At 40.5% G+C, this 27,390-nt stretch overlaps 1 protein-coding gene across 1 annotated transcript in view; it reads right to left on the minus strand.

Moving 5' to 3' along the window:
* CAMK1D (calcium/calmodulin dependent protein kinase ID) overlaps positions 1-27,390 on the minus strand; it is a 184,396-nt gene that overhangs the window by 69,186 nt on the left and 87,820 nt on the right. Inside the window, exons 2-3 of the mRNA XM_033161870.1 lie at positions 22,859-22,990; positions 7,374-7,448 (exon numbers count right to left, since the gene is read on the minus strand). Of these exons, the coding sequence (XP_033017761.1) occupies positions 7,374-7,448; positions 22,859-22,990 (207 nt within the window). The remainder of the gene's footprint in view (positions 1-7,373; positions 7,449-22,858; positions 22,991-27,390) is intronic.

Consider the following 27,390-nt stretch of genomic DNA (forward strand, 5'->3'; position numbering starts at 1 on the left):
CCTCAGTCACCACAGAGCAACGCAGGTAAGAACAGATCAGCATGCAGGCAATGCTCTTTCTTTAAATCTTCAGTGACACCTCAGCCATATCTGCTCTCTTCCTCTCGCCATTCCCCTCCGGCTTGCACCACCACTTACTACGTTTCATAACAAAGTCGCAGCCGGTCCCATCGCACCCGCAGCCACTCAGAGCAGTAGTAGCTCTTACAGCAGATGCAGGACTGATGCCCAAAATGACCGTCAAGTATCGACTTCTCTCCCTCTTTCCATCCAATTTCTAGTTAGTTTACTACATGGCTTGATGTCATGACATTGTTACACAATTTTTGGTAATTACACGCAATCTTTTATGCACGGACATAAGAGATGCATGTAAATAAATGCATAATCCCAAATATCCCCTTTCTGTCTTCAAATAAAATTACATTCACCCAAAACATCTCCTCTAAACATAGAGCAAGACCCCTCCAGAATTTCCTGTGTTCTGATATTTAGGAATTGAGCTGCCATATAATTAACTCCTTTGGTTTAGGTGGCTTATCTCACAGATGCGATCATTTTGTCAATATGCTTTTGTAAAGAGTAATGAACTGCAGTGTTTGCCTATTTCTCAGCTCATGGTTCTGATCTTAGTAAACACCAAAGAAAGGCTGGAAGCAAGTCTCCATGTTACTTAGGGTCATTTCACACATTATGCACGGACCAATCAAGCAGGCCAATCCTGCCTACCAGTGAAAATTACCTCTATGGCACCTGTACAGTATTTGCAAAAACATTTACATTTTTAAGTGCACTCTTATCATTTAAGGTGAACACCCGAAAATGTAATGCATAAAGCAGCCTTTATAATCCAAAACCCAAAATCAAAAGCCACATTTTTCACATCTTTAAGCTGCCAATGTTTAAACTGTGGAAATAAATAACTTTAGTTCTTTTGATGGGCAACATTCTACATGGTGCTGTCCTTGGAAACTACAATTGGTCCAAAATGCCAGTGCCCAAATAAGCAAGTAGCCAAGATTACTTTCTGGAGATGAACAGTTACTTTCTGGACTCATTACAGGTAGGTGGCCGTGCTGGCTCTTAACCTTTTAATTACCCAGAATACCCCATGGAGTAATATTCTCTCCATATTAACCCCCTCTTGCCCTTAGACGAGGGGTGGGGAACCTCACTCCTCCAGGACTTTCTATCTGGCTTTCTGGACACCTTCCTGCCACACACCCCACTGGTCCTGCTTTCAACGCCTCTTGGGTGCTCTTGCCTGTCTAAAATGTGTCCTTGAATAATGCCTCTTGCTTGTGTGGATAGAGGACAGAGGAGTGTGTGTGTGTGTGTGTGTGTGTGTGTGTGTGTGTAACTAGCCTGTTGCGGCACCACCTGACACCAGGCAATTGGCTCACCTAGGGTGCGGAGATTAAGATTTGGCCTGCTGGTCAGAAAAAAACTTCCCCATCCTTGCCTTAGATAATGGAGGGACTCAAAGTGACTGCGGTGTAAATCCTGGTGTATGGGTTACATTGAAGCACATGTGAGCACAGGTGATCCTTCAAGTAAACTGGTCCCAAGAACTTAAAGGTCTGGAAATGAACTGGGAGCCAAGGAGATGGCAAGGCAGTGGTGATCATGGTGACTTGTGCCAGTTAGCAATCTTGCCCCTGTATCCTGAACTAAAATAATTTTCTAAACTGTATTCAAAGACAGCCCCATGTGTAATTCATTACAATATTAAGAGACAAGCACATTTCAGTGCTGCTTAACTGGTTAGTCCTTACAAATACACTTTTAATATTTTTCTTTTAGTTGTTACTTTGTGTATGTCTAGAATCTTTCCTGTTTTTCAGCAGCTAACCAGTTTGGGGGCTCCCAACACATCAAAATGAAACAAACATATGAAAAAAGGGGCTAACTATTTTTCAGCCTTTAAAAAATGTGACTCCATTTTTCATATTACCAGATCACCCCATCCCTAAGTTGCAGAATAGCCGTGCGCTCCTTCCTGACCCTCCCTCTCCCCTCGCCCTCTCCAAGTCCAGCGTTGGAATGTGTAGATTCACTAACCACAATCCAATGTGGACTCATTGAAACCAAGGGGCTTAAACACCTTGCTCCTCTGTGTGAGGCTGTGGCCTCTACAGCCTATGAGACTATTCCCAGAGTACATGATTAAGTGAGCTGCAGCGCATAATTTGCATTGAAACCCAGAAACCAAATGATTCCTCATAAGCAAATCCTATAACTGAGGCAAAAGTCACAATGATTTTTGGTGGAACATTGCTTTTCTTCCAAGTACTCGGACAAAAGGGAGAACTCAGAGGAAGAAATGAAATGCCTTGTGTATCATTTGCCTTCACTCTCAGCAGGCAGCCTGTTGCTTCGTTCTTAATGTTATCACACGGTGTCAACATTATGAACACAGCAGTGTGTTTCTTAGCCTAATGCGCATCATTTGCATTTAGAGGGAGGGAAAAACACAGAATTATAATAGTGTGTGGAAAATGCTATCCTAAATCTTCCATGGTGCTTTTGCTGGCCTGAGTTTTTCCTTGACATTTGCCTCATGGGGAGTTGGAGCTGAGTGTGTGCTCTCCACATACTTGCAAAAACAAGACTTGATTTTAACCTTCAAAAATTGCTCACTTGGAAGGATCCCTTGTTATTAAAATTTGAACATGATGAATTGCTTTAATAACATGATTTTGATAAAACTACACATTTTGATACAGCTATAAAAAGAATAACAACATGTCTTGTTGCTGTTGTCAGCGTTACGCTATATAGTTAAAGCATCTGATATGATGAAATCTAATGTGTTTTGTGTAGAAAAGCCAGGACCCTAAAGGAGAATGTCTTTCCAGGAGTCAGAAAAGAATGCATTTTGCTTATGGACATAGCTCTCCCATACAATGTGTGCTCTGCATGCTTGCAGTCCCTGGTAGTCCCAGTCTAGATGAAGGCTCTCTTGCTATAGGGCTGGGAAAGAGTGCAATACCAGGATGTCAGGAGCGAGCCAGCAGTAAATCACATGGAGTAAGTGAAGTTAATTCTTTATAAGAAAAAGTGTATTTGCACAGGGGTGCCAGGCCTAGTGAGCACAGCAGCTCTTCTTTGGTAGGCAGTTGCGAAGACTGAAGGTCCCTGCCTCCCCACTATTGCCTATGTCTCCTCCTCCCTGGGTTTTTTTTTAAGCAAGCAGAGACTGTGCCTGTGTTCCTGTCCTTGTTTCTCCTGCTTCATGCCTTTCCTGGCCTTGGAAACCAGGGCAGAGGGGAGCTGGTCATAACAGGAGGGAGAGACACCTGTGCCTCTTCACCAGCCTGACCCATCTCTGCCTCCTCCCTGGCTTCAGCTTATAATAATTTTTTTTATATAATTTTTTTATATATAATAATGTATTATTTGTACCCCGCCCATCTGGCCGGGTCTCCCCAGCCACTCTGGGCGGCTTCTGCCACTGATTCTGGACTTCTCTCTGCCACAGACTCTCCCTTCTCACTAAGCCCTGTTACCTCTTCAGCTTCTGACACTTCCTCCCTCTGACCACTCATTGTTGTCCCACCACCACTCCCCGGGTTCTGGGCCTTCTTTCCCTCGGGGTTCCCCAGCTGGTTCCTCCCACCATTAAGCTGCATCCAACTGGTTCATGCCATCAGTGGCATTGTGTTGCTAGTGAACAACTTTCTCTTAGCAACTGGGCGGGGGGGGCAATAATTCAGTGGCAGAGCATACACTTTTACATGTATGAAGTCCCTTACTGAAAGTCAATCAACTACAATAAAAGCTTTTTTGATAACAGATGCTGGTAAAGCTTCTAATACCTTGGAGAGCTGCTACAAGTCAAAGTCAGCAGCATTGGGCTAGATGGGCCAATGTTCTGACTCAGTACAAGACAGTAACATAGTATGAATGGATGGAGCTTGGGCCACAAAAACCAACTGGGATTTGCAGTCATCAAACCCAGTGGCTTTTGTGAAGTGTCCAACATTCAGGTTGGGGACAGTTCTGCCAAAACTGCTGCCAGCTGAATCTATGCACAGTTCAACTCACACTAAGCTTTCCTTGTGTGATCATGAGTGCACACGGACCAAGGGATGGTGGTGGATTGTTGGCTTCAGGCAATGGACACTTCCTGGGTCTGAAGCACTATGAGAACCCTCCACACCCTTCCTCTTGCAGGTTAGGTGGGGCTCATTGGAAGAGACTTCCCTGAGCCCTGCCTCCTCCCAACATACTGGAGTAAGCACTGCAAGCAGACCATGGCTTCTCTTGTGCAGGGGAAACTATGTGAAACAAGCCTAAGTATAAAGGTATTAAGATCTTCATTCAAACCCACCCCCACCAGCAAATAAACCTTAGACAATAGCTTTGTATTATATGCCCTGCATTTTGAATCAAATTTGCAGGCACCTACCTAAAAACAAGTGGTATCTTAAATATAAGTGAAAAATTCCATGTTTGCTTTGTGCAGCATGGAAATGGCAAATAAAATTCATGAGCTACAACAAAGCAAAGGAACCGTAATGGCAAATTGGGCAGTGAGGCAATAAAGTAGGTATCCAGCTCTAACATCATATGACTTTTGTGTCAACAGGTCATGGTTTCCAAGGAAACAAGAAATTACACATGAACACTTTGTCCTAGATTGAATTGAGGAAATGGTGCATGTTTAATTGATTATAGTTATTAGGCTGACAGCAGCATTTCCTAAATGAGAACTTTTGAGAAGGTTTCAGAGCACAGACTATGCTTCAGTCCCAGGAATTTCTTAGCTCTGGGTATGTGAAAGAGATAGTTATTGTATATGGCAATAAAGAGTCAAAAGAAGTGATGTGGAATAAAACAGGCACCAACTTTATTTGATGTTGTGATACTGAACTTTAAGAACCACTTCAGCCAATGACTGAGGAGATTCCCTGAAGGCCCAAGGCCTGGCCTGGCTATCTCAGGGGTGAGCTCAGCACTCAGCTGTCCTTAGCAGGGCCAGCTTGCCCTAATCTCTTCAATTGAGCTCAGTGCCAGTCAGGAGCAGAAGCTGCCCAGAAACTGATACCATAGCAGGAGCCCAGCCCAGCCCTAAGTCCCCGACAGTCTGGTGACTGCCCTAACCTCTCCAGCTGCCTCTGAATTCAGGGGCTACCTCCCAAACTCTCTGTCTTATCTGTATGGCACCTCCTTGCCCACTGGCCACCTGCCAAGTTGTGACAAAAAAGATGCAAATTGTCAGTCAGAGCCCAACAGATAAATAAACAACTATTGCCCAATCAAAAGCCAACCAGATCACACCCTGTAAAAAGATCTTCAAGGCCCCAAGTCCCTGCCATTACCATCAGGCCATAAAACTCTGTTTGTGTGGTGGGAGGCTGGTTGCCTATTCAACCTGTTCATAGAATCCTAGAGTTGGAAGAGACCACCAGGGCCATCCAGTCCAACCCCCCTGCCAAGCAGGAAACACCATCAAAGCATTCCTGACAGATGGCTGTCAAGCCTCCGCTTAAAGACCTCCAAAGAAGGAGACTCCACCACACTCCTTGGCAGCAAATTCCACTGTCCATAAGCTCTTACTGTCAGGAAGTTCTTCCTAATGTTTAGGTGGAATCTTCTTTCTTGTAGTTTGAATCCATTGCCCCGTGTCCGCTTCTCTGGAGCAGCAGAAAACAACCTTTCTCCCTCCTCTATATGACATCCTTTTATATATTTGAACATGGCTATCATATCACCCCTTAACCTTCTCTTCTCCAGGCTAAACATACCCAGCTCCCTAAGCCGTTCCTCATAAGGCATCGTTTCCAGGCCTTTGACCATTTTGGCTGCCCTCATCTGGACACGTACCAGCTTGTCAGTATCCTTCGTGAACTGTGGTGCCCAGAACTGGACACAGTATTCCAGGTGAGGTCTGACCAGAGCGGAATACAGTGGTACTATTACTTCCCTTGATCTAGATGCTATACTCCTATTGATGCAGCCCAGAACTGCATTGGCTTTTTTAGCTGCTGCGTCACACTGTTGACTCATGTCAAGTTTATGGTCTACCAAGACTCCTAGATCCTTTTCACATGTACTGCTCTCAAGCCAGGTGTCACCCATCCTGTATTTGTGCCTTTCATTTTTATTTTTTTTGCCCAAGTGTAGTACTTTACATTTATCCCTGTTAAAATTCATCTTGTTTGCTTTGGCCCAGTTCTCTAATCTGTTAAGGTCATTTTGAAGTGTGATCCTGTCCTCTGGGGTATTAGCCACCCCTCCCAATTTGGTGTCATCTGCAAACTTGATCAGGATGCCCTCAAGCCCATCATCCAAGTCATTGATGAAGATGTTGAATAAGACTGGGCCCAAGACAGAACCCTGTGGCACCCCACTAGTCACTTCTCTCCAGGATGAAGAGGAGCCATTGAGGAGCACCCTTTGGGTTTGGTCAGTCAGCCAGTTACAAATCCACTGAATGATAGCATTGTCTAGCCCGCATTTTACCAGCTTCTTTACAAGAATATCACGGGGCACCTTGTCAAAGGCCTTGCTGAAATCAAGATAGGCTACATCCACAGCGTTCCCTTCATCTACCAGACTTGTAATTCTGTCAAAAAATGAGATCAGATTGGCCTGACATGACTTATTTTTCAGAAACCCATGCTGACTTTTAGTGATCACAGCGCTCCTTTCTAGGTGCTCACAGACCGTTTGCTTAATGATCTGCTCTAGAATCTTTCCTGGTATTGATGTCAGGCTGATGCTGGAGAAAGGGAAGGATTAGCTCCAGAGAGCCCACTTCCTGTCTCTTGCAAGGGATTACCACACTTGTCATTGAGGTATTGTGGCCTAACACAAGCACACACCACAGGCCACGGGGGCAGATTATTTAAAAATAAAATTCACAACACAAGGAAACTAACAGCTAGGTGAAATATAATTTTCAATTCACTGGCAACAACTGTGCAGGGAGCTCCGACACTTTGGGGATATCCACTTCAGGTAGCACCAGAGAAGGCACAAGAAGCAATAATTCTTCTACTGCTCCAAAAGCTAAGGAAGGTTCATCTAAGGAAGTCAAACTTGGAAGAGTATGCAACTGTTTAGTGAGTTTAACTTTATTCCCCAGTTCAAGGAAATTATATTGGAGGTGTAGTGATTTCTAAAATGTTATTTGTTTATTAATTAAATGTATACCCCACTATTCCTCCTAAAGGAGCCCAGGGCAGAAACAAGAAGTGATACAGCAATAAAAACATATTTACAACATTGCAAGGGACACCATAAGATTTCAACATGCTCCTAATACTAGCACGATTTGCACCCTTGACCTGATTTCCTGGAATTCAATGTCCTCCTTCTATTTCTGTTTGGTTAACAGAAACAAAAGCAGTATAAGCAGTACTTACAGTTGCATGACCAGATACAAGTGGTTTGGACTCTCATAGATGTCTTCCAGGGCAACAATATTTTCATGCTTGATCCTGAAGGTTACATAAAAAGCAACACCACAAGGTAAGTTAAGCACCCAAGAGAAATCTGTTCACATAATGATAATAATGCCCCAGATTGCCATAAACCATCAAGAGTCTTTATGGTCTCGGGATAATTTAATTAAAATGAAGTGTGTAGACTAGAGCCTCTTCCACTGATAACAGATGCACATTTGAAGGAGTTAAATGTTGTAAACTGCAATGACCATATATTGATATGAACAGAAATCGTGCTCTGGCAGCGCAGCGGCAGTGGGAGGTCCCATTAGCTAAAGTGGTGCTTCAGGTTAAGAACGGACCTCCGGAACGAATTAAGTACGTAACCAGAGGTACCACTGTACTGAAAGACAGAATAGAATAGTATTTCCAAATGCAGGCACCACACTACAGTGGTACCTCTGGTTAACTACTTAATTCATTCCGGAGGTCTGTTCTTAACCTGAAACGGTTCTTAACCTGAAGCACCACTTTAGCTAATGGGACTTCCTGCTGCCACTGCGCTGCCAGAGCACGATTTCTGTTCTTATCCTGAAGCAAAGTTCTTAACCTGAAGCGTTATTTCTGGGTTAGCGGAGTCTGTAACCTGAAGCGTCTGTAACCTGAAGCGTATGTAACCCGAGGTACCACTGTACATGCTTTTTGAGAATAAACAATGTGTCACTAACTGCTCCACAAAATGCTCTTCATCTCAGCTGAAAAGAATAATAAACAAACCCCAGAAAACAATAGTGTGTCAGGACAGACATAATTCACTTCCCTTTCTGTATATAGAAGCAGGCAGGCTTTGCAGAGTCAGATTTGCTGAACTTATTCAGAATTTTCCAATCAGAAAATCTAGAAATAAGCTATTTTAATTTCAGGTAAACACAGTAACAGAAGTGGGAGCAAAGAAGAACTACATAATATGCTCACGGCATTCTTTTAAGGCCCCAAGAAGTAATACTGTGCGAAGGCAAGCCACAATTAGCTCCCAGTAAAATAACATGGATGCCCCCCACTTCTCATGCAAGCACAGAGGTTTCCAGCTCTGCAATACTTTGATTGCATTCATTATTTACTCTAAGTTCCCTCGGTTTTTATGACGATCCATTACGCGAGACAAAGCAGGTGTCCTGCTCCCTCAGAGGATTCTGCCCTTGCTCCCTTTCTCTCAGCCTCTCACAATACTAAATGATGTTTATCCATCTCTTCTTTCAAATGCAGCTGTTATGCTACATTATTCCAATGTGTTATATATATTTTACATTGCTTTTATGATGCTTGTTTACAATGCATTGATATTAGTTTGGCTATATCTTAAGATGTTTTATGGAGGCATTTGCCTTCTTATTTATTTATTTATTTATTTATTTAATAATTAACAAGACATTATGTAAAACAACAAAGCATTTATCATGTGAAATAATCAGAGTTATAATCAGCAGGACAGTATTAACTCTTTTGGCAATTATGGTAGGCTCGCTTTGGTGGAAGCAGGTGTTATTTGACGGCAATGAAGCAGAAGTACAGTATATTTTAAAGAAAGGAGATGGTGGCCTTACTTGAAACTTTGAGATCTAGATTTTTTTCATGAGAAGTAGCAGTGAAGAAAGTAAAGAATTCGAACCATTAACCTTCTGATCAGCAAGCCCAAGAGGCTCAGTGGTTTACCTTTTACTTAGCAAAGAATTATTTTCCCATCCTATCAGTGACTTTTTCAGCTCTTGGTCAAAAATGCAGAACACGCTTCTGGAGCTTTGCTATATTTTATGCATCTAAGTCACACTTGTAATTCACACACAGTGACTCATTTTTTCCTAACCGTTGCATCTCATTAGTTTAAGGTATTTAGAATGAAAGGTAGTTATTAAAGGAAGCCCAAAATAAGCAAGAGTGCTGCATTCTGCACTGGAACTGGTGCGCAGAGGGTCCTTTGATAAAATCTTCTCCCCCTTTGGTGGGCCAAGAAATCATACTATAACTAAGAATGGATGTTGTGTTAATAAACTATGTAATTTCTGTATCTCTCTTAATGAAATAAGACAGGCTGAAGGACCATTGGACATGCAAGATGTTCATCATCAACCGACTACAAATACATGTTAACAATGCCCTGCAAGGGCTGTATGGCAAGGTTAAGGGTGGAGTTAAAAGGGGGCAAATATTTCAGGGTCACTGGCAACAGGTTTTTGGTTTAAAAAATAATAATTAGCAGACTTCCCCCAGAAAAGATAAATCTGGATTAAATGATGGGAAGAGGTGCAGGCTGGCATTTTGATACAACATTTGTGTGCATGAGGAGCACCCATCCCACAATGTCCTCCACAGAATCGTTGTCGGCGGTGATACCAGTCCTCAAGAGTACTTGCAACATGCTCTTGTCTCCCTCATCAAAATGCTCAGGGAGATGAGGAACGGAAGCATGGATGCATCCAAATAAGAAATGTTGCAGTAATGGGAAACTTCAGCTACCCTCATGTACGCAGACTGGCTGCATGCACATTCCCGTCCCTCTCTCATAACACTAGAATTTGTGGGCACCCAGTGAAGCTGAATGGTGGAAGATTCAGAAATCCAGAGCAGATTTAGGGGGCACAGAAGCAGGGGCAAAGGAAGGCTAGCCGGCACCGGTGTGGGGTGTCGGGGGTGGGGCAAACCGCCCGGCGGCAGAGGGATCCCACCACCATCCATACGGCACTCGAGTGCTGCTGCCGGCAACCACCCCACAGCACATGCACGCTGCCGCTACGTACTGCACATGTGTGTGTGCAATATGTAGCAGCGCTGCACATGCACAGTACGTAGCGGTGCCGTGCATGCGCTGCGGGGTGGTTTGCCGGCAGCAGCACTTGAGCACCGTACGGGCGGCAGTGGGATCCCACTGCAGCCACTTGTCACCCCCCTCAGAGATGGCACCCGGGGCGAACCGCCTCCCTGCCCCCCTTCCTCCACCACTACATAGAAGGGCACAGAAGGGATGGGGGAAGAGGGGAGCAGACCTCATTCCATTCCTGCAATGTAGTTGAATCCTGTCCTAAGAGTAGATTCTGACCTGCCTTCTGCCCACCCTACCTTCTCCAATATCATTTACCCATATATCTTATCATGCACATCTTTCAAATGCTTTGGCAGTCATCAGGGCAACTCTCTTATAAGGGTTCAGTTAAACGTTGGTTCACGTGGGTGTATGCAACAGCCATTCCCCTATGTTCCCATTGCGGAGGGGAGAGGGGGTTCAATAAAATCAGTTTGCCAAGTTTTCAAATTTGTGGAATCTTTTATTCCAGCATAGGTAGAAGATATTCATAGCAAAAACAAAAACAAAAAAGCAAAATACCCATGTCTCTCCATCAGAGAGAGGATTTGAGGGCAGGAAGAGAGAAACACAATTAGCACTAGACCAATCGGGCATGTGATTAATATAAATGTGATCCACTTTATTGGTCTGGTGAAAAATGAAGGTTCAGAACTATGATTTACATGTTCAGTACAGAATGTGGGGGAAGTAGATTCTTAGATTTGAAGCTATCGTTCATTATTTTGACATATATAAACACACTTCTGAGATAATAATGAAAGAGACTTTAGATTTGGCAACATTGCATTTTTTGGCACGTGCTGTTAAAATACTCTTAAATTAAGCAAATCCTTCACCAATCTAATCGTTACTCAGCACATTTTATTTCACCTGCTACATTTGGGAGGGGGTTTTGTTTATCCAGCTTTGGCTGTGGATTTCTCTCCCTTTGTGAGTTGGCTTTTATTAAATATTCTCCACCACTTTTATATGGAATACTATTTCTTGCCACCTGACACAATCCCTGTAATGAAGGCTGCGAATCTCCAAAGCTCTTGTTTTGTTCCAGCTCTCTGTAATTGTGGCTTGTCAAGAAATGTCTTTAAATTTCCATTTGTGAGCATTTGCTCAGGGGAGTTAGAGGGGTCTATGCAGTGGACCCTGAAATATTAAGCACATGGGCTAAATGGAAAAAGAAAACTGCTCTTGCTGAGATGACGAATTGGCTGAAATGTGTGATTAAGACAACTGGAGGCTTACCAAATCACTTTCTCCAGGCACCATCTCCTTTTGATTTTGCTGCTTAACTAATTTTTTGCACACTGACAACTAGGATTCATATTACAAAAAGTGCAGAAATGCCTTGAGCCAGAACCAGCCAATGCTTTTACCCCATTGTTCTGCTGCAACCAAATGTTGCAGTGTGGAGTGCCTCTGTTCACTGTTCCAGTTTGTCATCCCTCAACAGCTGGCTTTGAGGGTAGTAGTTCCAAATTATTTGTTCGTCTTCTCTAAATCTTGGGGTTTCCTTGAGCCTGAGTAAAGCTGCCCATAAAATACTGCCCAAAGTGTAATTTGAAGCCGATTTGGAGGTTCCTCCTCAGGCAAAACATCAAGGAATTTTGAGGGAAACTGAAAAAAGTTGGTAGCACAGTGAGAGGTTTAATGAAAAGGTTTCTTTCTCCAGGAACTCGAAATCTTCAGGTTTCATGTTGCTGTGGAAACAAAGGCACCAAATACAACTGCAAGAAATGTAGTACACCCATTGGAAACTATTACTGCCTTTGAACACATTAAAAACATAAAACAACAGTCCAGCCTGAGGAAACTTAAGAACAATTTTAACTGGTAGGTCAGAGATCATTCCTCTGCAAGCCTTTATATTGTACAGTATAGAGTAAAAACTTATTATGAATGTAAAATGTTTTCCCCACCTCTTCCTCCCTCTCTCTCTCTCTCTCTCTCTCTCTCTCTCTCTCTCTCATTTTTCTACTACAAATCTGACAAACAAGCAGATTAAGGGGACTGGAGATCAGAACAAAGGTGAAATGCCCAAGAGGAAGAAACACATTTGGCAAGATGACCAGGGCTGGGTCTACACTGACCTGTTTAACGTTATTCCCCCCTATTAGAACGATATTAGATACGCTATTCTAAAACACCACAGGGCATATTTGTTAATTAAAATATTTCTACCTTGTTTTTTCCATCAAATGTAAGTCATACCTAGTCACACCATTTTCCAAAATGCTGTTTCTTTCCCTGCTGGTCACTGGTTGCTCTGCCCACCCTCGGGTTTCACATTTTAATTCTTCTTCCCTCCCTTTCCTTTTATCTGTGCATCAGGGGCAGAGCAAGGGGGACCGGGGGGGGCTCATCTTCCAGCGTCATAATTTTTATATGCCTGTTGTCTTTGTCCATGGAGTTTTCTTGGCAGGGATACTGGAGTGGCTTGCCAGTTCCTTCTCCAGGTGGATCATGTTTAGTCAAATCAAATCAATTTATTTATTGCGACTTCCGGCGAGGACGTCATTATCGGCGGTCGGGGGTTGTCTCGGCTGCGAGACGACCCCGGCTTCCCCGGTGGCTAGGAGCTCCGCAACCACGCAGCGGGCTCCGGTAAGCCGCGGGAAGAGCGTCCCGTGATCTGGGGTCTCCAGCTGGCCCCATTGCGCTGACCCATTCTCGGGCTTCCCTTGTAAAAGGGACGCCCGAGTGAATGGGCAACGGCGTGGGACTGTGGAGGCTGCCCCAATCGGGAAAGCTTAGTGGCGGCCGCCGCCGATGTATGAGTGCCTTGTTCTTTCGATTGGAATAAAAAGAAAAGAAGAACCCCGTAAGCTGTAAGTATGGAGTTTAAATTGGCTAAAAAATTTGAAATAATTGGCTGTCGAGGAGAAACGTTAAAAAGGAAGCCCGTTTCTCTCCCTGTCGACAAAATGAAAGTAACATTGTATCTGGCTGTTGCTATGCTTGGCTGATACAAATGTTTCTGTTGATGTTCGTCTGATTTGTTTGTTCCGTGAAGAAACCCCTGTAAGGGGAGGACTGAGACTTTCAAGGTATCCCTTCTCAAGGATTGTGGAATGTAAAGAGAAATTTTTTTGCACTCTGATCAGGGGGAAATGGCGGCTGCAATTTGAGACCTTAAGATGGAAAAGTACTGAACTCTGTTATTTCCTGCCTACTTCTGCCTTTTTCTGGTTTCGCTTTTAAAATGTCTATAGACCCAGGAATGACTTTTGGACAAAGGACAATCCTTCAGGGGTAGGATGAAAAATTACATATGTTTAATCAGGAAGGCTTACCACGGTACCCCGACGTCAGATTTGGAATAGAGAAGAGATACTTAGATTGTTTTTAGGTATGATATTAGTTTAATATTTTACAAGGTATGAATTAGAAATAGTAGCGGCAGTTTTATTGGAATAAGAGATAGATAAGGTTATAAGAAGTTAAGATTTGTATTAAGATGTTGTATTTTGATATTTGGATATTAAAAGACATAAGATGTTGAGACGATGATTATGAATTTAAGTGAAAGAAATGTTAAAATAGTTAGAAAAGTTACTAAGGTAAATTAGAACTGAAAGCAGAAGAGAGAACGGGGGAAGTCCCCCTAATTAGATTCGAAATAAGATTAAAACTTAATAGATGGAGTGTTGGTGTTCCTGTGTGTGAGGTATGTATTTGTTTTTCTTTTTATTTTGTTGATGTAGTTTGTAGGTGTTGTTCTTTCTTTGATTATTTGCTGTTTTTTGTTGTATTCGTTGTTGTTTGATTGTATTTGTTGTTTTTTTGATGTGGAAAACCAATAAATTTTTGTTTTAAAAAAAACACAAATCAATTTATTTATTGCATTAGCCCTATGGCCATAGCACATAGTAAAAGACCAGGCAGTAGCCTGACACGATTATGCAAAGAATACAACAGATACAGTTAAACCAATTGGAAATAAAATCGTACTGGATAAAACAAATAAAATAAAAAGCACCAGCGGGCGTGACGACAGTGTCCATGTTGAGAATATACATAAGACTAAGGCTAAGGGAAGTTAGTCAAAACTCTCCACTATGACCTGTCCATCTTGGGTGGCCCTGCACGGCATAGCTCATAGTTTCTCTGAGTTATTCAAGCCCCTTCGCCACAACAAGGCAGTAATCCATGAAGGAGGTACAGACAATACTGGTGTATAAAGATGTTTTATTGAAATTGAATAATAGCTAGATAGATAAAGTGAGCTTTCGTGGTTTCCTGGTTTGGTTCTATTCTGTCCTAAATAGTGGGAACCTGGGATGCACTTGGGATATGTATGGAGATAAAAAAAATTATGAGATTGTAATTTCAGTCACAAATTGTTATTAAAACACTGGATAACCTTTGGGAGATGCACATGAGGAATAAAGAGATAAACATTTGGATCCTGAGGCTTTAGCACATGCCTTTATAACAGGAGTGGGGAACCTCAGACCTCTCTACCAGACCCTCGGGCCTCTCTATCCTGCCCTTGAGCTCTCCCCAGCCCTGTCCCATGCCATGTTCCTCACTGGCCCTGGTCCACCTGTTCCTTGAGTGCTTCTGCCTGGCTGGAATATGTACTTGACCTGTGATAATGCCTCTTACTTGCCGGGATGGAGAGATGTGTCTGTAGCAATATTTGAATTCTGCATGGCTTGAATACAGCCCAAGAATCACATCTGTAGACCAGTCCATTTTTACCTCTGGCCATGCCTACCACTGATATATAGTCCCTGGAAGGATGAGACCTAGGTCACGGTATTCTTCTTGAAATCACCATTTTTGTAAACTGAGCCCTAGATGACTCAGTGATAGAATGGTCAAAGCTCAATTGAAGGCAGAATTGAAGCCTTAAAAGTGCAACGTGGCCTGGATGGTGCAGAGTAGCTATTTGTGAAATATATATATCCATTTCTACAGACATATGTTTAAGATGCCAACCCACAGCTCTGCAAGAAAATAAAATGAAAACAGAAGAAAAGAACTATGAAATCAAAGAGGGAGAAAACTTGCTTAGGTGGTACATGAGTAATGATTCTGGATAAATAAAAGGAGTGCTAAGAAAAACAATCACATGCTATCAAAGGTAGCTAGGTACAACAGCCAAGTTATTAAATGACACACTGGGAAACATTTTTCTTCTGTCATCTTTTGGTTTGGGTGTGGCACCCAATGCAATTATTTGCTTCTGCATCCCTACATGTGAAATCAATCAATCAAGAAATAATTAGAGGTGTGTTTGTTTTTGAGTATGCAAAGCAGTACACAACCTTGTTCCTAGGATACCTGTTTCTGTTACACCAGCACAAAGCTATACCTGACTTTTCAAAGGCAAAAAAACAAGATAAAAAATATTCGACATATTCTATAGCCTGTGGCTATAGAGTGGTAAAATTAGACAGGGCATCCCAACTAGAGGACCATCCCTATTATGTAATTTCCACAATGAAAAATTGTGGAAAGTTTTGCATTGGCTGAATATTTGAAGCTGCCTTGTAGCCTTAAACTACTGATCAACTAGCCCAGTCTTGTCCAACGTGGTGCCCTCCAGTTGATGTTGGACTCTAACTCCTATCAGCTCCAGTCAGCAGGGCCCATGGTCATGGATGATGGGAGATGCAGTCCAGAACATCTGGAGGGCACCAGGTTGGGGTAGATTGACCTAACCAGAGATGGCCTGTTCTACTTGGCAGCAGTCCTCTGGCTTCACAGGCAGTGACCTGAACATTGCTGCCCAAGGTCCTTTTAACAGGATGTGCTGGAGACTGAGCCTGGAAGCTTTTACATGCAAAAATGTACTGGAAGAAACCTACCCACTTCTCTTTGCTGTAATGCATGTGCCGAAACCATTTAAGCCTCCCCCAGCCTCAGTACTGGTTTATACATGTATATTCATCAGTCATTGATGGTAGCATCAAGTGATGACATTTGTGTGTAATCAGAATCATAGAATCAAATAATTGTAGAGTTGGAAGGGACCCTGAGGGTCATCTAGTCCAACTCGCTGCAATGCATCCATGACAGATGACCAACCTTCAAGAAGGACAGTCTACCACCTCCCAAGGGAGACTGTTCCACTGTCAAACAGCTCTTCCTGTCAGAAAGTACTTCCTGGTGTTTATTCAGAATCTCTTTTGACAGAACACTTCCTCCATGAATCTCTGTGGTTAAGATTGATTGAGGGAGCTTGGTTCATGAAGTTCTGCATCTGCTATTTTGATGCCTAACTGACACCATGGCCTAGGAAGCCATTCTGGCCATGTCTCTCTTGAAAGGAAAGTGGAGAAGGTGTCTTGTTTCACACACTGGGGAAGCTCTTCCGCTCCTGAGACTTATGGATGCTTTTTTATACAGGGCTCTGAGTTTTATATTGTACAGTGTCATATATTTTGAGCTTATTTGTAATGAAAAAGTAATATATAAAAATGAGCCCACAGATATTCACCACCACAGAAAGGATTTCCCTGATAACAAATCTATCACAGTATTTCCCCCCTCTCCATGGAAATAGTCCACACATTCAGTTGAGTAACACTGGATGAGAAATCACATGTATAACTTGTTTATCTTCCAAACAACCTTGTAATTCACTGTATACAAAAGCTGCACTAAAAATTGCACTAAGGGAAATGTGGAGTTTTAAAATATTAATTAACTATTTATCAAAATGCTGACATCTTCTCATGCAAAAAGCCAAGAATAAGTCCCAAATAACTACACCTCCCCTCCTCAGAATCCCCAATATAGAACTATACTACATCACCAACCAATAATCCCATATGTTCTAGAAGATGAGACAAAACAATACGCACACTTGGGAGAGAGACACAATTGAAAATACCCCCACCACGGCATACCCATTCCTCCCAAACAAACTAAGGAAAATCCCCACAACACTAAACAGGTTAACACAGCTTAAAGAATGGAAGAAAGAAGCAGGCAAACTGTCCCCAACCCCATCCCCACTTAACCCCCTGGCTCACCACCCACTATTCCACCACGCAGCACAAAACTTCCAGATAAAAACCTGGCAAGCCAAAGGCTTATCCCACCTAGCAGACTTCTACAAAAATGACAAACCCACATTGACACAAGAAATACAAGACTGATGTGTAGAAAACACAATTTGAAAAAGGAGACAATGCACGTATTTTTGTAAACTAAGAAATCTTTAATAACAAATCTATGAGAGAGAGAAAACAATGATCAAAACATTTGTGAAATATGGACTCCAGTGACAATTTATATTCCTATTGTGGCTGTTCATAGTCATTATATTAACTTAATGGAAATGAAGCTATTGAACTTAAAGAACAAATAATTGTCAAATTATGAACTGAGTAAACCTTTTTATAATAACGTGGGACTCATGTTTGCATCTGTCTTTAGATAAATATGTCAGAAGAAGTGTGGCTACTAGTGAAGCTTTTTACACATTAGAAAGTATGAATTACTGCAATGAACAAAACAAAATAAAAAAATAAAGAAATCCTTCTAGTAGCACCTTAGAGACCAACTAAGTTTGTTCTTGGTATGAGCTTTCGTGTGCATGCACACTTCTTCAGATACACTGAAACAGAAGTCACCAGACCCTTATATATAGTGAGAGGGTGGGGAGGGGTATTACTCAGAAGGGTGGTGGGAATGGGGGATTGGCTGATGGGTCTGGAAAACCTGTTGATGGCTGTTAACGACTGCAATTAGTCTTAAAGGAAAAAGCAAGGGGTGAGATGGCTAAAGATAGCTCTGTCATGTATAATGAGATAAGAATCCAATGTCTTTGTTCAGACCGGGTCTCTCCATGGTTTTAAGTTTGGTAATGAGTTGCAGTTCAGCAACTTCTCTTTCCAGTCTATTTCTAACACCCAGAAATAAAAGGTTAAGAGTGCTTAACTTTCAGCTGAATTGTAGTCATTGTTGTCCAGGTGAAGATTTGCAACCATTGCAACAATCTAATTACAGATCAGTACTTAAGCAGTTTGTTCAACAGTGAAGCTGGAGGCAACGACGATGCAACATCAGCTTCTTATAACTTGGAACACTCTAAACTCAATCTGACAGCTGCACCCTAACACTAGTAAGTTCCTTGGCAACGTCAAACATTCAACCAATGTTTCGTCACTCACCATCATTCTGAGAAACAAATTCCATGGAAGTTGTTTTGCTCATTTCCCTTAGGGGAAAAACACTCCCACACCAGCCTGGCAAAGAAACAGGATAAACCCCTTTCTTTTCTTTTCTTTTCTTTTTTTTGGAGAGAGAGAGAGAGAGAGAGAGGTGATCCTCCTTGTTTGACAAAGTAGTTGCCAATTATTTATAAAATGAATGGGACTCTCCTTCCCTTCACAAAAGCATAGATTAGGAACCTCTCTTCAGTGAATACAGTAGATGTTGTCATGGAGACTTACAGCACAAATCTTGGTCAGTAAACTTCCTAGCTAATGTAAAAGAAAAGGAAAAGGACCACTGGACGATTAAGTCCAGTCAAATTCAACTATGGGTTATTGTGCTCATCTTACTTTTCAACTTACACTATAGGAAAAATGCAAAAGAAATGGAAAGCCTTGCATTCTAGGAGATTTGGTCAGCTTCCTGTTTCTATTTAAAGATCCCGAGTACTGTATAAAGTATATGGGAACCTCATTCCATAATGCAAAGAAAACCGATATGCAGTGCACTACCACCCATACACAAAACACCCATATAAGTCTTTTAGGCAACTAGAGCTAATGGAAGATTCTATTTGTTTCAAATACACAGTACATTCCAATTCTTTCTCTCCACTAAGAGGAAGAAAACTACACATGCATCCGAGACTCATAGAAAGCCAAAACCTATCCCTGGAATGCAATGGCTGAGCAGGCTCTGCAATCCAGCCACGTTTTTGCTTCCAGGGAAGCAACAAACAGACAGTCTCAGAGTTTCTTGACAAGGAGCCTTATACAATCATCAGCATGTTTGTAAATGGCATAATTACCGGTATAGACTGTAAACAGATTCAGGATTCCTTTGGCCACAGCTGGCCCAAACAAAACGATTTGTGACTAGCCAAGATGTATTGTGGTCCATCAAGAGCATGACAGCCTTCCTCTCATTGCAGCCACAGGGAAGCAGCAAAATCACTTCCTGTGTCTTGGCTCCCACTTGTACTGAAACTTTCAGTTCAATTATTATTAAAGGCTTTGTTGCCAAAATCACTACAGCACCCCAACACAGATCAGGTTAAACCATTCAGAAATCACAGCAGAGCACTAGAATACGTGGCTAGGCAGAAGCTAAAACATTGTCCCAATACTTGACATGTCCCCAAGCTTCCTTTTCAAAGAGCAGGACAGGCACAGTCATTTGTACGGTTGGTGGCGCTGTGGGTTAAACCACTGAGCCTCTTGGGCTTGCTGATCGGAAGGTTGGCAGTTTGAATCCCTGCAACAGGGTGAGCTCCCGTTGCTCTGTTTTGAAAGCACGCCAGTGCAAGTAGATAAATAGATACCACTGTGGCAGGAAGGTAAACGGCGTTTCTGTGTGCTCTGGCACTTGTCACGGTCCTCTGTGTGCCAGTAGCCATTTAGTCATGCTGGCCACATGACCCGGAAAGCTGTCTGTGGACAAATGCTGGCTCCCTCGGCCTGAAAGCGAGATGAGCGCCACAACCCCATAGTCACCTTTGACTGGATTTAACCGCCCAGGTGTCCTTTACCTTTTACCTTCCTGAGCCATAGGACTGGGCAAGCAAATGGGCACACCTATGAGTTGGCAGAGTCTGCTGGGCTTGCTTGTGCATTCTTGGCAAGGGGGACAAACATATAATAGAGGCAAGGAACCTGTGGCCCTCCAGATCACCCCTGACCATTGGTTCTAGTGGGCTGGGGCTGAGGGAACAGGAGGCTACAGATTCTCCATCCCAGGTACATGGGTTCACTCTGTGATAAGGACCACTGAAAATGTAGGGGTCCCAATCACACAAAGAAGCCCTACCCACATACAGTTATTATGCATGGGGATTCTTATTTGATTGGATTTTAATGTTCTGTTGAAAGCTGTCCAGGGCGGCTGGGGAAACCCAGCCAGATGGGCAGGGTAGAAATAATAAATTATTAAATTATTATTATTATTATTTGAAATATCAGGGTATGGATATCAGCCTGATATTATCAGGTACACACAATCCCTCTCCCAAAATAAATAGAAGTTGCTCATGATAATATTTAAAACAAACACATACACATTACAATAATTGATTTATATTTTCAGTAACTCACATAAAGTTGGGAAGTAAATGACCCCATTTATTGTTAAGTTAATAGGAGAAAAGATCAGTATAGAAAGGGATTGCACAAAGCCTTGTGACTAATAGGCTCCAGCTGCTTCCTTCCTATTTGAGCGTTTAGTATTTGCATCTATACTTCTCAAGTCTCCACAATATTAAGTATCATGTATATCTCTGTTGTCTTAAACATGGTTTATTTATTACTCCTGTTTAGTTTCATATTGGACTAAAAGAGCCTGAAGCTGCTTTCTGTTACTTTATCTGATGAATGTCCCTTTTAATTTCAACAGATTCACTTCAATTTCTCTGTGGAAACAGGTGAAACTGGATTATTCATGGTGTAATAAGATTCAGAAAAGTGATACAGGGTGGGGGCTGTCCAACTCTATTAAGAATTAAAAATGCACAAAGACTTAAAATTAATAACAGAAATACCTTGTGGATCCAATATATTGAGCTAAGGCATCTTACAACAAATTAATGCATGCAAATTAAAAACACCAAAGAAAAGAACTGAAAAACAATACAGAAAGACAATAGCCTAGATCTAACATCACATTCCCAGAATCGGAGCAAATGGAAAACCCCAATTGCCATTAGTTGTACTTCAGCTTTAAAGAGCAGGTTTTCACGAGGAAAGCTCCAAGGTGGAAAAAGAGTGCTTTAAAGCACAGACCTGTTTGTTCCTGGAAAGCAGAGTGCGAAAGGTAGGTGTGGACAAGCCCTTAGAGAAGGCAATCCTGGGAAATCCCCCTTATCAACTGATGCTCTGACTGCCCTAGCACATATCTGTAGCACAGAACACATGGAGCAGCTGCACATTCAACTTTTGCCACTGACTCATGCTACACTGCAAATTATGTAGGGCTGTTGCTCACAGATGAGCATGCATGTGTGCTGCTAAGGACACAGCCTTAGATACAGATTGGCTGCTTCAATATTTTCTCCCCATCTCCATTGTAGGGCATAGCATCTCATATTTTCCATTTAAGTAACTGACCTACTTAAATTACAATAGCACAGATTCTGATCTGAAATTAGAGACTCGGGGCTCAGTGAAATGTATGTTACAAATGCCTGCCAGCATTCAGCACTGTATGCAGTCACATACTCCTAGAATAATAAAAATCTAATCATTCACATTGTCCAGGCAGGAGTTAAGGAGTTTTTATTTAGAAATGAGGCATTTAGAGCAATGCTCGGCCTGCCAGCATAGCTGAACATTGTAGGCAATGTGCAACCCTACGAAAGCAGGAATATACCTACATACCTATGTGTATAAATTTAACAACACATGTTGAAAAGTGCTTCTGCTATGCAGACAGGTTTGGCACCTATATGTCTAGCTCTTAGCTGTAGGAAAACATTGCAGAAGGAGTGTGGGGCAAAGGAAATAACAGGGCAGCAATAAATGCTGGTGCACTCAAGAACTAATTTTAGGAGAGGGCTAGTCTGAGCAGGTGATGGAGGGTGTTGCGCCTGGTGCTCTCTCACATCTCCATGTACTCCTCTTCCGAAAAGAAGTACAAGAAATTGTTATAAAGCTGAAGATCTTTACAGCCATTGGCCAAAGGACCCTTAAGAACATGACAAAAAAAACCTACATTTCAGTGGAGCTTCACCATTATGGCAAACACTTTGCACAGGGGTTGGCATTATTCATTATTAGGCACATATACCGTATTTTCCGGCGTATAAGACGACTGGGCGTATAAGACGACCCCCAACTTTTCCAGTTAAAATATAGAGTTTGAGATATACTCGACTGCAGATTCTCCACCCGGCGTATAAGACGACCCCCGACTTTTGAGAAGATTTTCCTGGATTAAAAAGTAGTTTTATATGCCAGAATATACAGTAATCCTTTATATTATATTCCAAAATGCATATTTATTGTTCAAGCAGGCTAAGAGATAATCTTGCTATGAGTGAAAGAAAGAAACTAAATACATTAGGTAATTCACAATGGTGGCTTTTACACACACACATGCCATGGCTTCACATAATAAAAACAATATCATTATAATTTTATTATTTATACCCTGCCCATCTGGCTGGGTTTTATTTAGGTATTGTTGGAAAACTGCAAATTACATGATCTGAACTAGTGGTGGACAAGCCATGGTGACCCAGTTTGACTTGAAACTGGGCTCAGCAAAACAAGCTATTTTCCAAAAAAAATAAATAAGTTGGAAAACAGCTCAGTTTATTCTGAATCAATTGCAAATCTGAACTGAATCCTGGCATGCTGCCCCATCTTGATCCCAATAAAGTGGCCCAGAGGACAATCCCAGATGTCTGTTCTGGCAACCATAATGGAAGAACATGTTTCATACTTACTTTCTCAGAACTGCAATTTCATTCTCAATGCTGCTTTCCTTCCCTTTCAGGGCTTTCTTTGGGATGCACTTGACTGCAAATAGTTTTCCAGTAGTCCTGTTTTCAGCCAAAACTACTTCAGAAAATGCACCACTGTAAAATAAAATATAATATGCATTTCAGATTTGTTTTCTCTTGGGAGGTACTATATTGAAATGGAAATAAATGGCAATTACTATTTAAAAAACAACAACATTCTACAAGAAACACATATCGCAAAAAAACATAGAAAGATTTTAATCAAAAGAAAATTAGGAAATGAATTTATATCATCGGACAAGACTAAAAAAAAGAGGAGTAGTCATATATGTGAAGCAACACCTAGAGGCCAAACAATTATTCAAAGACGAAGAAGGCAGAATAATAGCAGTACAGGTCAAGACGCAAGGAGAAACAATAATTTTAGTTGGAATCTATGCACCCAATGAAAATAAATCAAAATTTTATGAGGGATTGGAAGAAAAACTTTTAGAATATATGGATCAAAAAATAATAATATTAGGAGATATGAATGGTGTAATTTCATTAGAAATGGATAGAAGTAGAAAGAGAATGGAAGCAAAAGATGGGAAACTACCTAAGACTTTCTTTTCGATGATGAAGAACTGTAATCTGGTAGATGCTTGGAGATTAAGACACCCGTTAGAAAAAGAATTTACACATTTCTCGGAATCAAAACAATCAAATGCAAGAATTGATTATGTAATAACTTCAAATGAGATAACGCCAAGAATAAAAAAAATTGAAATATTACCAAGGACTCTATCAGACCATAACCCAATATATTGTGAAATAAAAGGAATAGAAGAAAGAACATTTAGATGGAGATTGAATGAAAATTTGCTGGATGATCAAAAAATAGAAGAAGAAGCAAAGGAAAAGTTGAGAGAATTTTTTGAATTAAACAGGAACAAGGGAACAAAAGAATATATTGTACGGGACGCCAGCAAAGCGGTAATGAGGGGATTCTTCATATAGAAGAATAGTATAAAGAAAAAGCTTAAAGAGAAGAAAAAGGAAGAAATCCTGAAACAAATTATGGAGAATGAGAAAAAGCTGGCGTCCAAACCAAATGATCTGAAAGCAAGTCAAAATATAAAAATATTACAAAGTCAATTCGCATTGATTATAAATCAAGAGGTAGAATGGAAAATAAAATGGATGAAGCAGAGGAATTTTGCGCATGCGAATAAACCGGGAAAATGGCTATCTTGGCAGATAAAGAAAAGGAAGGAACAAAGCACTATAAATAAGATCAGAATTGAAGAAAAGGAGATTGAAAACCCAGCAGAAATAAGAAAAGGATTTGAAAAATTTTATAGACAATTATACAAAAAGGAGAAATCTAAAATAGATAAAATTGAAGAGTATATAAATAGGAAGGGAGTGCAAAAAATTCCAACAGAAATGAAAATGCAATTGAACGAGAAGATTGAAAAAGAAGAAATACTAAATGCAATAAAGAACTTGAAAAGTGGAAAATCACCAGGACCAGATGGATTCACGGCGAAATATTATAAAAAAGCAAGTAGCATCCTATTGGAACCATTCAAGGAAGTATTGAACAATATATGGGAAAAAGTAGAGATACCACAAACCTGGAAAGAAGCATATATTACATTAATCCCTAAACCAGATTCAGATATTTATCAGATTAAAAACTATAGACCAATATCATTATTAAACACAGATTATAAAATATTCGCCAGCATAATAACTAACCGTATGAAGAAAGTACTAAATAGAACTATCAATGAGGACTAGGCCGGATTTTTACCTGGCAGACAGCTAAAGGACAATGTGAGGAATATAGTGAACATAATAGAATATTTATCTGTCAGAAATGAAAAAAAGGCTGCGATGATCTTCATTGACGCAGAAAAAGCATTCGATAATGTGGATTGGGATTTTATGATAAATTTTTTGGAAATAATGGACATTGGAGAAAAAATATTAAAAAGTATCAAAGCAATTTATACGGAACAAAAAGCCAAATTAATAGTAAATAATGAGGTATCAGAAAATATAGAAATATCTAAAGGGACAAGACAAGGATGTCCACTATCACCATTGTTATTTATATCAGTCCTGGAAATTTTATTTAAAAAAGTAAGGGAAACAGATAAAATCAGAGGAATAACAATTGGGAAAAAACAACATAAAGTAAAAGCATTTGCGGATGATCTAGTATTGACATTGGAAGAACCAGTAGAAAGTACAAAAGCTGCACTACAAGAAATTGAAGAATTCGGCCAACTTGCAGGATTCAAATTAAATAAGAAAAAGACGAAAATATTGGTTAAAAATATGGACAATGATGAAATTAAAAAACTAGAAGAAATAACAGAAATAGAGGTAGCCAAAAAAGTCAAATATTTAGGAATTTGGTTGACAAATAAGAATATTAATCTATTTCAAAATAATTATGATTTGGTCTGGAATAAAATAAAGGGAGATCTGGAAATATGGGATAGGTTAAAACTATCATTATTAGGAAGAATTGCGGCAATCAAAATGAACGTGCTGCCGAGAATGATGTTTTTGTTTCAGACAATACCCATACTTAAAGGAACAGCAATATTTAAAGACTGGCAAAGAAAAATCTCAAGATTTATTTGGCAAGGGGAAAAAACCCAGAATTCGATTTAAATTATTGACGGACACTAAAGATAGAGGAGGGTTTGCATTGCCGGATTTGAAACTGTATTACGAAGCAGCATGCCTTTGCTGGATAAAAGACTGGATGACATTACAAAATACGAATTTATTGGACTTAGAGGGCCACGACAATAGATTCGGCTGGCACGCCTATTTATGGCAAGGTAAAACTAAAGTGCATAAAGGATTTGGAAACCATATATTCAGGAAATCTCTCTACGAAGTGTGGGAAAGGTATAGGAATTTATTAGAAAGGAAAACTCCGTGGTGGCTTTCACCACTGGAAATTATGTCTCTTAAAAAAACAAATATGAGTGAGAACTGGCCAACATATGAAGTGTTACTTAAAAAAGATGGAGCAAATTGGAAACTTAGACCATATGAAGAAGTAAAAGAATATGTAAACGACTGGCTACATTATCATCAAATAAATGAAATGTTTAGAAACGATTTAAAGAAAAATGGCTTCGATGATGCTAAATCTAAATTTGAAAGGGAAATATTGAATAATAATTACAAAACATTGTCAAAAATGTATAAGATATTGTTGGAGTGGGAATTAAAGGACGAGGAGGTAAAGTCGGTTATGGTAAGCTGGGCAAAAGATTTTGGCTATAATATTATGATGACAGATTGGGAAAGGTTGTGGAGAGAAGGGATGAAATTCACGGCATGTAATGCGTTAAAAGAAAATATTTTCAAAATGATATAACCCCAGCAAAATTGGCGAAAATGCATAAAGGTGACAACAAATGCTGGAAGTGTAAAGAAAGTGTGGGAACCTTCTACCACATGTGGTGGGAATGCAAAAAAGTTAAAAATTATTGGAACGAAATATATAATGAAATGAAAAAAATACTAGGATACAATTTTGTTAAAAAACCAGAATCTTTATTATTAGGCATTACAAGCACAGGAATTTAAAAAGATGATACAAAACTTTTCCAATATATGGTAACAGCAGCCAGAATCCTAATGGCACAAAAATGGAAACAGGATACACTGCCAACGAAAGAGGAATGGATTTTGAAAATGTTGGATTATGCGGAGTTAGACAAAATGACAGGGAGAGTTAGAGAACAGCGAGATCAGAAATTTATTGAAGATTGGAAAAAAAATGTTAATTATTTGATGAAATATACACAATTGAATACGTTAGTAGGATTACAGGAAGCTTTGTAGTAAAAAATAAATATTATTGTATGATGAAATAACAGTGATTATTTTAATTATGAATATTAAAGCAATAATATATGGAATAAATATAAAAACAAAGAAATAATATTGTGAAAACCAGAAGGAAGGCTTGAGGGAAGTCCGGGCCTTGAGAGGTCAGAATATAGAATGTTCAATATATAAAGAATTGTAAATATAATGTATGTTTGAAAATTTTGAATAAAAAGATTATTTAAAAAAATAAAAAATAAAATAAAACAACAACAACATTCATACCCTTTTTTCTTTATGCCCTTTTTCTCTTCTTTAAATGGGTGGGACCAAATACAAAGGCTCTCAAAGCAGTGCAGTACACACCTGAGTCTCCCATACAAGGCATTGTATGAATCAGTTGTGATTGCAAATGGAATATGGCTGGGGACGAATCAGGATCAAGGGTCCTTCATGCAACACTGCAAAACCTCAAGCTCAGGAGACCCCCTCCCCAAAGGAGACCACTCAGGAAAAGAAAATGGACATACTTAGACCACTGCCAATTCGAGGACAATGGCCTTAGCTTCTAACTGTAGTTTTCACTTCCCTCAAAAGTGATGCTTAACTTTTCATTTATGAGGAACAAAATAAAAAAAGGTTAAGCACACTTTAGCTCCATTCACTAG

This window comes from Lacerta agilis, chromosome 10 (assembly GCF_009819535.1).
Source record: "Lacerta agilis isolate rLacAgi1 chromosome 10, rLacAgi1.pri, whole genome shotgun sequence".
Classification (NCBI taxonomy): Eukaryota; Metazoa; Chordata; class Lepidosauria; order Squamata; family Lacertidae; genus Lacerta; species Lacerta agilis.